Source organism: Halyomorpha halys, unplaced genomic scaffold (assembly GCF_000696795.3).
Source record: "Halyomorpha halys isolate HHAL.00 unplaced genomic scaffold, Hhal_1.1 Scaffold1871.1, whole genome shotgun sequence".
Lineage (NCBI taxonomy): Eukaryota > Metazoa > Arthropoda > Insecta > Hemiptera > Pentatomidae > Halyomorpha > Halyomorpha halys.
The window spans coordinates 25685-38839 of NW_027112587.1; the positions used below are offsets into that span (position 1 = coordinate 25685).

General features: G+C 30.5%; 1 protein-coding gene across 1 annotated transcript in view; it reads right to left on the bottom strand.

The window, feature by feature from the left end:
* Positions 1-10689, bottom strand: part of LOC106690780 (aldo-keto reductase family 1 member B1) — a 12761-nt gene extending 2072 nt beyond the window's left edge. Inside the window, exons 1-5 of the mRNA XM_014436329.3 lie at positions 10433-10689; positions 7526-7693; positions 7321-7437; positions 5045-5239; positions 1735-1938 (exon numbers count right to left, since the gene is read on the bottom strand). Of these exons, the coding sequence (XP_014291815.1) occupies positions 1735-1938; positions 5045-5239; positions 7321-7437; positions 7526-7693; positions 10433-10507 (759 nt within the window). The 5' untranslated portion in view covers positions 10508-10689. The remainder of the gene's footprint in view (positions 1-1734; positions 1939-5044; positions 5240-7320; positions 7438-7525; positions 7694-10432) is intronic.
* Positions 10690-13155: the final 2466 nt, after the last annotated feature.

Consider the following 13155-nt stretch of genomic DNA (forward strand, 5'->3'; position numbering starts at 1 on the left):
TTTTTTTGTTTATATTTTAATTAATTAAATCTTTGTATCACTTGGAAAGTTATTTTTTTATTATTTCATTTTCTCAATTGTTTTTTTTTTTATGTGATATTTATTTCAGGTCCTCCGTTATTTTTATTTTTTTGTTTTATTTTATCTCGAACCAGCGAACATTTCCCTCTGGGGAAGAGGTCGGTTTTCACATACGAAATAACCCTCGCCCCAATAGCAGTTATGGAGAAATGATACTTTATTTACATATAATTCAAAAAGTATCCATTAAATGGTAACTATGGAAAGGTCATTTAAAATATACTGTAAACCAGGGTTACCTTAGTACAGGTTTTGCGTATTTGGTACCATAGCTCCCTCATTTTTCAATAATTCTTCAAACGGTAGCTACACATTTCAGCTTTAAAGTGCAACCTGTAGGGACCCGCTAACTTTAACAGGGAGATGGGTGGGGGTCACACTTTTTGTTTTATTAATCTTACCCTGTCATACCGCATTACTTTGATCACAAATGATTTTGGTCCAAAAAATGCTTATTTGCTGTTCTTGATCAAAGAAACCCCATTTAATAAGCAACCTAAACAGATTTAACTACTAACCAAACTAACCAACTAACTAACCAAACTAAACCAACTAAAAAACTTTATTTTAGTCGACAATCAGTTTAATTATCATTTTTCCTTTATTTACCCGTCTTGAAACATTATTTGCACAATAAGTCTTGAATTCCTGTTTGGCCTTCATTGAGGAATGTATGAATATAACAGTGACACCAAAAAGTAACTTTATTCCAAAATTATATCGAGCCTTGGTACTTAGTGGCTATGTCTGTTTAAGTCACAATTGCCAATTTCCTCTATCACAAACATTTTTAAACATAATTAGCTCTAGGCACTCAGAAAAAAGGAAAACTCACTAAACTAGGTAAACTTAAACTTCCAATAGTAATTTCTCATAGTTTTATGTCAACTGAGAAGTTGTCCCGTAAGTTCGAGATGGACCAGAGCCTGTTCTCTTCATTATGTCTAATGCCACTCAACCTTAAATGGCCTAAAGACAACCACATCAAGTGGTTGCAGACAGATGGGTGGCGTATGGAGGACCTATTCTACAGAAAACACAAAAAACTTGGTGATCAATGTTACCCCGTCAAGTGCACTTTTTTTACATTATAATTCATAGAAATGAGACAGAGAAATAAAACAAGAATGAAAATGTGGCCAAATAAATTTAAGACAACAATATTATTCACCTAAGCTGATGGTCACACACCAGAGGAGGTTAGTACCAAGTATTCCTGATAGCTGTTATCAGCTGGTGCCCAAAAAAGCGCATCTCTCTCCAATATTGCCACAGAAACTATTATGGGCGTCTGTATTGCACTCTACAAGTAACTCTCATAGCAATAAGGCCAGCTGAGGGTAGCAAGGGCAAGAATTAAGCTCGCCAGAACGATTTGAATTTTAAAAAAAAAAAGGTGATTAACTATAGTTACCCCGAAAGATCAAAGTAACCCCGGTTTATAGTAATTTAATTATCCAGCAGTTACTCTGTAAGAGGTTGCAGCAATGTTGATCACTTCCCAGAATTGGTTTAACAGAAATTCAATCCTTTTCTTAGAAATTTCAATGTAACAACAGTGAGTAACCAAAAAATAAAATTTCAATAATCATAATTAAATTTGGAGGTTAAAAGATATCTGTTTAGATTAAAAATAAAAAATCAATTCATTACCTGATATTTAATCAAAATCTGAGCTGGGCTTTTTTTATACTCCTCCGAAAGAGTTTTCACAACAGGGTCTTCCAAGAGAGTCGTAGCACCGGGCCTCAAAGGCCGATAGGGTGATCCAAGAGGTCCATACGCAGTTACTGTAATGTCATTTTTAGAACAGAATTCAATCAACTTAGACTGGTTGAAGTATGGATGGCATTCAACCTGAACAAAATAAAATGTTGTCAATCATTGAATAGAGGAAAAACTTTATTAAAAATACATAGTTGAGCTGCCCAACTTCATTGGGTTGCCAGTCACACAACATACTTATTTTAGTCTAATCAGACAATATTTTTGATCTTACGATAAATAGTCCTAACGAGTAAATAATAATAATTATAAACAGTAGTAATATATAACAATAGAATATGACTTTTTTTTTTTCATTTCATCTTTTTGGTTCTTTTATCTTTCTTTTTTTTCTGCCTCCTTTTCTATCCTTTCCCCTTTCTCTTTTTTTTCCCCTTTCATATTTTGCTTTCAACCCAATGTGCCTTTAAAAGAATAATGAATAAAAATAGTGATTGAGATACAAATAAATATGAAAAATAAATAAGTAACAAATATATAAAGAAAATCGACAAATTATGTGAAAATTAATATACAATAAATATTAAAATATATACAAAAATAATAAAGTAATAAATAAAATATGCAATGTGTGTCATCCTTCCTCTGAAAGATTCCATTACTCAACAATTTCCATGCATGTGGTGGTGGATGATTCCCAGGGAGTCGAGTATTACATCATCAGTTATCTTAGCCACATCCTGGATATTGACCCCAAGTTCCTCCATGAAGCTCCTAGTTGTATTGGGTATCATTCAGCATGGCTCCAAACCAGAGACCTCATGGAACTTTTCCTTAAGGAAAGGGATGCATTTATCGTGGATTTCCTTCTTTTCCCTTTCCACTTTATTTGCCTGGTCAAGGTGGTTATTTTCATATCTCATTGGGGGATCCAGAATGATTGCTGACTTCCCCTTCTTAGGGAAAGCAACAATAACCACATATCTTGTAGATCCATCCGTATTGACACAGTAGACCTCGTTGAATCAGGCAAAATCTCTTTCTTTTAGGAGCTTCATTAACTTGTACTTTACTCTATGATGTCGGTGTGTTATGAGGAGGGAGTTGTTAGGGCATTTCCTGGTGTTTCAGGCTCTCTGTTTCATTTGCGACAGAGGGACCCAACTTTTCTATCCTGTCTGCTGCCACCTGGGACTCCACCTAGGGGTGCATAATTTATATTCTATTTCAAGACATTGGACCATTCAGAGCCCGTAAGTATTTGTTTATCGTATATAAACTTATTTAATCTTGGGGTCTCATTGAAGTGGCGTACTCCAGATTACATCAGATTTTAAAATTTTCTAAATAAACAATCAAATTGTAAACTTATCCTGAAAATCCAAAATTGGATCTCTGACAGTTACCAAGCAGCAAGATCTATAAATGTGGAAGCAAAGTTCTTCACATGATAAATAGAGCTATCTGGAATGACAATTTAAAAAAATGATAGACAAAAAATAAAGACTACTTTTTAAGAAACATCAATTTTTCAGTTTGTATATTTTTACTTATAAATGAAATATATAATCAGAGAAAGTACTGCAGTAAAAAAAAATACACATCAGAATTTTCAATGAAAACTCTAAAAGGGGAAATGTTTTAAGGTCACTAGAGGTGAAATAAACAAATCTCTAAAAATGGTTTATGGTGTTTGAGCAACTCTGATATAAACAGCCTAGCTCATAAAAGAAAACTTATGCAAAACTGAAATCGTGTATTTAAGGTAGGTAAATGCTTGGGGTGTTACAGAAACTTTCGGCTGAAATTAACTTTCCAAAAGTGCCACTTTATATCATAAATTTCACATTTAATTTATAATTTTCTCAAAAATGGCTCTGTCGATTTTGATCAAATTCATCATATCAATAGAATGGTTTTTAACATCAACTAGATTTTTTCCTCATTTAAAATCTATATATAAAATATTGTGACAGGGCATAAATTCTGAGTTTTCTAATTTTTTTCCTCTAAAATACCTCAATAATTAATGAAAAATTAATACCTAACATAATAAAGTCGCAGAAGGTGATAGAGAGGGAAGAATAACATATTAATAAATTATATTTATAAAAAAATTGTTTTCCTATTTTGATGGTAACATAAAGTATATTGTTCATTAAAATGATCCTACATAGGGCCAACATTGATTCAGATAACTATATGGTAGTTTCCAGAATTAGAAAAAGAATTTCAAATGTAAGGAAAGTGGAAGACAAAAACAGAACAAAATTGCCATATCTAAACTTAACGAAATGGAAACAAGCCATAGACATCAATTAAAATTGGATGAAATACTTGCTAACAACATTCTTAAAAACTCTGTTCAAAAATGGTGGAAATAATACTCAATAGTGGTTAGAAAAACTGCTGAGAATAAGTTGGGAATAGAAGATCAGGCATTAAAATAATGTTGGTTTGACAACAAAAGCATTCTAAGGACAAGGCATATAGAAATGTGGTCCAAAAGAAGCACACATGATTGGATACTTTGTCACAGTCATCCATAAAGACCTTAATGTTCCATATGTAGCCAATCAATCCCAAACCTGATATCAATCCTTCCATTCTGAACTGCTTAACAAAACTAGCCCAATAGTTTTAATCTTTCTTCCTCTTCTATTCATGATGATCCTCTGAGGCCCTTGAAAAGAAGACAGCCTCAAGACCTTCTAATACAGAAATTTCATTGGAGTGCTACCAATGGATAGTTTCTCCACAATCTTTATCATGAGAAGGTGAGCTTGAAAATGCTAAAGTTGCCTCATATTAAATAGTTTTATGACTATTTGAGTGTTTTTCTTTGACCGGACCGGACCATCTTCCTTTTACAATAAAACATATTTGTAGACTCAATTATTAACACGTATCTGGGTACTTAAGTATTATTTCATCCAGATCAGTTGTGGGTTTTAACCTAACCTATTGTTATAGCTAATGACTTCCCCGGGCAAAAGAGATGAACAACAGCAGAGGATCTAATTCCCTTTTAAGTCAAAGTAGGGGCCAAAATTCACATAAATGTGAATCTGACTATGGCGCCAAGTCATAATACACAACTGCTCTGGATGGAATAATACCTAAGTACCTATTACATAAGTAACCTGTAAGTAGCTACTGGTTGACTTAACAAAAAAATAAAATTGGTGTAGTTTACAAAAGTAATGAGCACATAATGAAAAAAAGGCTAATAAAATACCTGATTGTTAACTGGTTTAATTTTGGCAATGTCTAAAACTTTCTGTATTTGTTTATGATTAAAATTAGACAGTCCAATTGATTTTGTTAAACCTAACTTGACACATTCCTCCATTCCCTTCCATGTATCAATGAAACCAGCATCGCTAAATAGGGTTTTACCATCTGCATCTTTAGGAAATAATCCAACACCCTCCTGAAAAAAAAAAAAAATAGTACTATTTAAAAAGCTCTCCTCAATCCCCTACAGTCCAGTTTCTGATCCCAATATCCTAAAAATCAGGCTTGTTTAAATTTACCCAAGAACTTTAAACCTCTATTGACAAACAAAAAATCTCCACCCTAGTTCTTTCCAATTTCTCAAAAGCCTTTGACTCAGTCAATCATAACATCCTCCTCTCCAAACTCCAAAAACCTCGTCCTATCAAACATTATTTCAAATTGGTTCTTTTCCTTATCACTTCGCTCCCAAACTATCACAATTCCCAATTAACCCCCTTCCTCCTTCCTTCTACTAACACATGGTGTTCCTCAGGAACCTTCTCACCAATCCTTTCCTCAATGTATATTAATGACCTTCCTGATTATATCCTCTATTCACAATAAAACCTGTTAGCGGATACCAACAAATTTATCTTACCCTTCATCCTGCCAAAATGCTTGAGGGGATCTGCATGTTGCAAGAAGATATAGATAGCATCAATGAATTGGCAGTAAATAATAATCTCAGGCTCAATGTTGAAAAAAACTAAGGGCATTCTCATCAGTTCTAAGTACCTTCTTAATACAATTCCTTACCATCCCCATATGTACTTTTTTATTTAACCCGGTAAAAGTGTACTGTAGCCACTTAGGCCCTATTGTATGTTGTCCTTTCCTCTGTTCAAAACAGGCCACATGCTTTTACGAATCTGGATATCTTATACGGATCAACCGCCTCACAAAGTTTAGGATCTAGGATATAGTCTCGTCCAAAGGTAAGGAATCGTATCCTGCCCATATATATGATCTGTATATGATGTGATACACGGTCTCATCATCCTTTCTGCAAAACCTACAAATTGGTGACTCTGACAGTCTCATTTTATAGAGAGGCTTATTCAGCTGACAGTGTCCTGTATATAGTCCTGTCACCCATCTTAAGGTACTCTAGTCCATATTAAGTAGTGTGTTACTTCTTTTTGGGCAGGAGCCTTTTAGGAACATCCTTGACTGTTCTTGTCTTCTGGTTTTCCACCAGAAGAACCCAGCCTTGCTCTCAGCAATCACTTTGATGCGTCTCTTTGCATGCCTAGGAATAAAACTGCATATGGGATTGGGTGTAAAGGGAACATACTCAGATCCCTTTCTGCCGAGGTAGACCGCTCTCTCTTTGCCTTGAATTGTACCTTAATCGCCAACCCATTCAAGTTCATACCTCAGTTAGAAACCTTGTAGTGATTTCTGATCAGTACCTATCCTGGAATGACCATATCTCCCAAATTACCCGAAAACAATTCCTTAGGCTCCTTGATTCTATTAAAAAATCTCTCAGCTCCAAGTTATCTCCCTCATTTTCTCCTGTTTTATTATATCCTGATTATATTCAAGATAAAAATCTTGAAACTTCAGCACTTTTGTTTTTAATGTTAATTTTGTTTTTTTTTTAATAATACTATTGTTATTATTTCTTTGCTTTGCGGTCCTAAGGGCTTAAGTTGAAAATATGAATTTTTCAGGAGAATAAAAACAAAGTTCAAAACATTATGTAAACTCTATCTGAAGCATAAAGACCTTAATACCAACTGGTAGCTCTAATTTGATGCTATAATACAACATAATCTCTAAATCCTCAAAAAGTGACTTAAGCTCTAATGACTAATATCAAAGATTTTATTGTTGTATTATTTAGTTACTAAACCATTATATGCCAGAAAATAATCAATCAAATGTTTATTGTAATTATATTTAGGAGACTAGACATTCCAAAAAAAAAATTACTTTTCATATTATTTTATATTTATTAAGCATATAACTACAACTTCGGAAAATGCTGATAAAATTAGTTAAAATAAGGTTCTAAGATAAGCTGAGCATCCTGCAGGTTACTTATGATGTATCAAGCTGTAGAGTACATACATGGGATAACATTCACCCCCTCATACTAACACATGCACACTATTACGAACACGCAAAAATGTTCCTTCAGTTATTTATTAATAATATTAAAAATGAATGTTCCACAAAACTAATGAAAAGGAAATTTAGGAAAACAATTATTTAATAAAGATTGACTACCTTGAGAGCCAATGGCCAATGGATCAAATACAGATCCACATATTCCAGATTTAAAAGCTCCAATGATCGTTTCAAAGCTGGAACGACTAATTCCTTTTTGTGGTCAGTGTTCCATAGCTTGAAAGAAAGTAAATTTTAAAGTTAGTACAAATAAAATTCAAATTTTTAAGCAAATAATATGAATATTGTTTTTTTAGTTTATTACCTTAGTAACAATAAATAATTCTTCTCTTTTAACAGCACCTTCCTTGATCTTTTCACTGAGGGCAGCACCTACCTCTTTTTCATTTTCATAGAGATAAGCACAGTCAAAGTGGCGGTATCCTATGTCAATGGCATCCTTAACAGCTTGGTATACTTCATCGGGTTTTGACTAAAATAAAAAAAAAACAGCAATATAGATTTTAAAAAAATAAATTGTAAATAAATAACATAGTTTAAATAAAAAAAAAAGAAAATATGAAACAAAAACATACACACATGAACAAAAGAAGGAAACATATTCATATGTTTTTTTATATTTACATCATAATTTACTTTGATATTTGATTTTTTTTTAATATAATAGAAAAATAATAATATTCAAGAACAAATCAACATCAAAACATATCTGAATGATAAACCTAGATTCATTTCAATTTAGTGCACCAATAAAATCACATATTAGAAGAGAGAAAAACATTAATACTAAATTATTAATTATCAATCAGAATGACTGAGAAAGAATATTCTTAGAACCCCATTTAACCCACATTTTAAGAAGAAGAAAAAACTATATCAGAATAATACACCGGGTATGGTCAAAGAAAAAAACTCAAATAGTTATAAAACTATTTAATGTGAGCCAACATTTCGCTCCATATTACAGGGCTTCATCAGTGTTCAAAAAAGATAAAAACACTTAAATAGAGTAAAAAAGTAAGCAGATAGATAACCAAAATAAAACTTGACTAAAGTGAGGCTAATTATGATAATTTCTTTAAAAATCAACAATCTAAATTTTAAAAAAATAAAAAAGGTGTACAGATGAAAACAGAAATAATAACTGATAAAAAGAAATATAAAAATACAGTACACTCTAAAAGATGGAATAAGAGAATAAGAGTAAAATCAATAATAAAGGAAAATAATGAACACAATTTTTCCATCTTTTAGTGCATACTGCATTTTTAAATTTCTTTTTTATCAGTTACTAATTCTGTTTTCCTTAACTCTCTAAAACCATCTTGTTATTCTTATTTAATTTTACATTTCACTGTACATCTTTTTTACTTTCTTTAATTTACATTGTTCATAAAAAAGAATATGATTTTACAATTAAAAGTAAAGAATCAAAGTAAGGAATCTCAAAAACTGACATGGAAAAGGGTATGCTATCTTGCATGGGTAAACAATAAAAAGTAGCGTCGAGTATAGATCAAGCCAGATGCAGAGGAAGACCATAAATGAGTTGGGGATATGAAATGAAGTGATAAGAAACATAGGAACAATGGTAATTTGTGGTGTATATGTAATCATTATTGTATTATCTCTTGAGCATTGTAAAACCATCAAGAGGCATTAGTAACGTAATGATCTCAAACAAGCTTTGTAATTAATAGCAAAACCTTTATGATAATCTATTGTACAAAACAATCTCCAGTGGCAGCAAATTCAAAACTCCTACAAATGCTATTATTATTACTGCTTTAATTAGATCACTACTGTTACTTATATTAAACTCATACAAATTACACTCATTTAAAAGGGACAGATAAATCCTCCAACAGACTCTATTGAGTGGAAGTTGGGTCTAAACTAACTTGTATCATTCTATTTAGCATTTACTTGTAGCAGTATAAGTGATTTTTAAACATCCTGCCACTGTAAATCATTTTGTACACACATATCAAACACTGCTAATTAGAAAAAAAAGATGGTCAGAGTTGCGGTCGAAAAGAACAAAATTAGTTTTCAACTATTTATTATCCGACGTTTCACCCCACTTTGTAGGGCTTCATCGGGGTTAAAAAGATATAAAAACAACTAAGAACATTTTAAAATAGTAAGCTAATAAAATACAAAAAAGTAAATTAAGGTAGGGTAAATATTATGTAAAAATAAGTGAAAAGAAAATTATTTACAAATAAAAGTAAGGAAGAAATAAAATAGTATTAATGATAAGAATAAAAAATAGCATAAGCTATATGGTTAAAAAAGTACAGAAGATGCATATAAAATGCAAAAACAGATAAGTAGATTTGGGAAAACAAAAGTTAACACACTAAAAGATGGAAAATAAAGAAGTAAGTTGTGATTAAATAAAGGCTGTAAAGAATAAATAAAAATAAAATTAATAATGATAATAATAAATGAGCAAAGAACAAATCAGGATCACTAAAATGGTTTAAAGTGATCGTAACCAAGATTTGTTCAAGAATATCATTCATAAAAAGAAAAATCATGATGATGCAAAATTAATTACATTTCTAGTAAGTTCAAACAATAATTCTGCAACTACAATATGAACTAACATACCTTACAATTTTTCAATAGAGAAATTAATTTAATAGAAGACAAGTTTATGAAAGGTTAAATAAATGAATTGTTTAAATTATTATTTAAGCATTTACAATAGTCATTACAATTAGAAATTATAATTGAGGGTGGTCTATAGACAGCAGAAACCGTTTTATCTCTTAGTAAAGAAATTTGGTCACCTACGTAATTATTTTAGACATTAGTATTTGAGCATGATTTGTAAAAGGGATGATGGTTTAAGTAAGTGGGTTACAAAGTCATTTCTATTTATTTTAAATCATCAGAATATTTGAAGGTTGGTCAATATATATGGTATTTTTTATGGTCATTTATTATTTTTAAAAATTGCAAGTTTTCAAGATTTTTATTAAAAATCTGTGATTACTAAGATAAAATACATATAGACAAATAGTTTTCTCAAATACAAATTATAGTTAGAGATTTCACTTGGGTGTTATGCCAATATATTATGACAAGCAAGATAACCTTCCGCGCCTAAGATTAACAGTAGTAACAGCGACTTGAGAGAAAATCAAGGAAAGAAAAAACAATAAAATAAATTGACATGAGACAAAAATATTTATTTACCTACCTTCCAAGTTCCCAAACCAATAATTGGATAATCGAGATTATTGTTCAATTTAACAACCGGCACTTTCGCAGACATGGCTACTAGTAATTAAACAACTAACTCGCTACTAGAAGAAAAAAAAAGCCAGCACTGTTATAAATCATTGTAATTGTTATCTTGTTGATTAATGGTTATATCAAATATAAATGTTTGTTCTGAATGTGTCTGTAATTCGATTGACGTGGAGGTCGAAAGGATAAATCGTTGAGACAAAAAACCGCTCCTTGCTCTACTTTTCAAACTGTTCACCATTTTAAGAAATAAATTTATGAAAATTGAAACCAATTTATGCCGGTTTCGGGGTAAAATTAACTGAATTATTATTATTTTTAAATTAAACATCTACGCCTTGGGTAATAATGAATAATGATAGCATAAAATAAAAATTTGGTCTACTTCATTGTGTATTGGTGTAGTCATCAACTACTTGTACTTAACTTCAGTGACCAATCATTACACCTATTCTAATTTTTTATACTTATTATTAAAACAATTAAACAAAAAATAATGGAATTAACATCATTCCTAACTGTTAGGTAAAATTTCTAATTTATAAAACTTTCAAAATTGGAAAAAACAAGAGCCTGGTCCTGACTAGTAGTGGATCCAGAAATTATTTGAGGGGAGAGGAAAGCTCCTATGTATCAGGTTAATTCTACACATCTATTCAATATGTCCATCTAATTAAATAAGTATAAAACTAAAATTTATTTTTCAATTAAGGACATAAAAATAGAAGCACTAGATTGATATGTAATAGAAGATAGCTACAAAGAAAAATACTATTTTTTTTCAACTTGAACCACTGGTATCCCTGATTATGTATTATGATTAGAATTGAAAGTTTAAAATAAGAATAATATGAAATAATGATTTAAAAAAAGGAAAAATTAAAATCTTCAAATTGTTTTAGCGAAAATTTGATCCCCAAAAATATATAAAACAATTTCATTATTAACACACACAATTTTGATCCAAATATACTCTTAACTTTTATTTTCAGAAACACTCCAACGTTTCGGCCCTCAGGTCATTTTCAAGGAGAAAGCCTTAAATATTGATGTCATGTTCTTTAAAATATTTTCTGCATGCTAATTGCCCATTTCATATATAACTTTTTATATTTTAAATCTAAAAATAATCTTCTCTTTTTCCACTTACAGACATCATTTATAACAGAACCTACCTTCAAAAGTTGAAGATTATTTATATGAAAAAGTTTTAGATTTAAAATATAAAAAGTTATATATGACATAGGCAATTAGCCTGCAGAAAATATTTTAAAGAATATGATATCAATATTTAAGATTGTTTCCTTGAAAGTGGTCCGAGGGCCAAAACGAGAGTTTCTGATAATAAAAGTTAACAACCAGGGTAAATACTTAATTTGGGATACTATTGAGCAGGGCAGGTATAAACCATATTTTTTTTTTTTTGTATATTTAAATATTTGTCAATTTTCTTCTTTTGAGGTACTAGCCATTTTTAATCTCCACCTGTGTCAGAAGGGATTGATAGCTTATCACAGTAATTAATGACCCAATGAAAAATGATATAATTTAAAACTATCTTGATTCCATTCATATGAATCCAGTGATTTGAACACAGAACCAAATAAATATGTTTAGGGTTTTCATCAGGTTTAGAAAATAATTTTACCACACTCATTTAATTTAAATTTATAGAATAGGTAATTATAATCAATAATAATATATTTTATGACTAAGTTAACAGTTTTACTAATTAAACATTAGAATAATTATAGTTACTCCAGATTGTTTTAATTTGTTAAGTATTTTAAACCAAGGCTTCTTTTTTTTCATATTGGTTGTTTTGGCAAATTTCCTCTTATTCCCTTCATAGATTAGTCCCTTGTATGAAGAATAAACATGATTTTTTTTTTTTATTAACTGTTTGAACTAGAAGGTAAATGAAATATAATCTTAAACAAAGAAGTTCTGACTTATAATGACACTTTTTCCTACTTAGGTAACTGTTAAAGTAAAGAAACTCTGCAAAAAAATAAAATAAAATGAGGGAAAATATGGGGGTAAAAGAAATTAATTTGATAAACATCCATTTCTTTATAAATTCTGGAATAAGAGCAGATTCTAATCCTATCACACAAATTCAGTGTTGTTTATTTCAGCTCTATATTTTTTGTCCAGACTTTTATATATGTCTTATTATTATTCCTTTTATAATACATAAAAATTTTGTGATAAGTCGTATATTACAAATTTGACATTATACAGCAGTCTCGATTAGTTCATTGTGTCTACATAATCTTTATTAAATAATATTTCAGTATTCTTTCCAATGTGCATACATATACACATCTGTTTTCACGTTAAAAGCAAACAAGGAATGTTTTGATCCACCAGAAAAAAATAAAATATATATGAAGCATGGTGGAGTCCACAGGATACTGGTGAATCGTCTAGAATTTAGTCCAGTTTATTAATAAATTACAGAGATGATAATTTAAATATTATATAACAACAAAAGAAACTATCATAGGATCATTCATTTGGATTAAATAGTTAATAAATAAAAATGGAGAGATATGCCGGATTAAAGTAGCATTATTTTCAGCAATAAAACTTAATCTCTTAAGCAGCCACATTTCTTTTAGTAAATGATGCAGTACTAGTGTTGAAAAGATACCTATAAAAATATTAAAT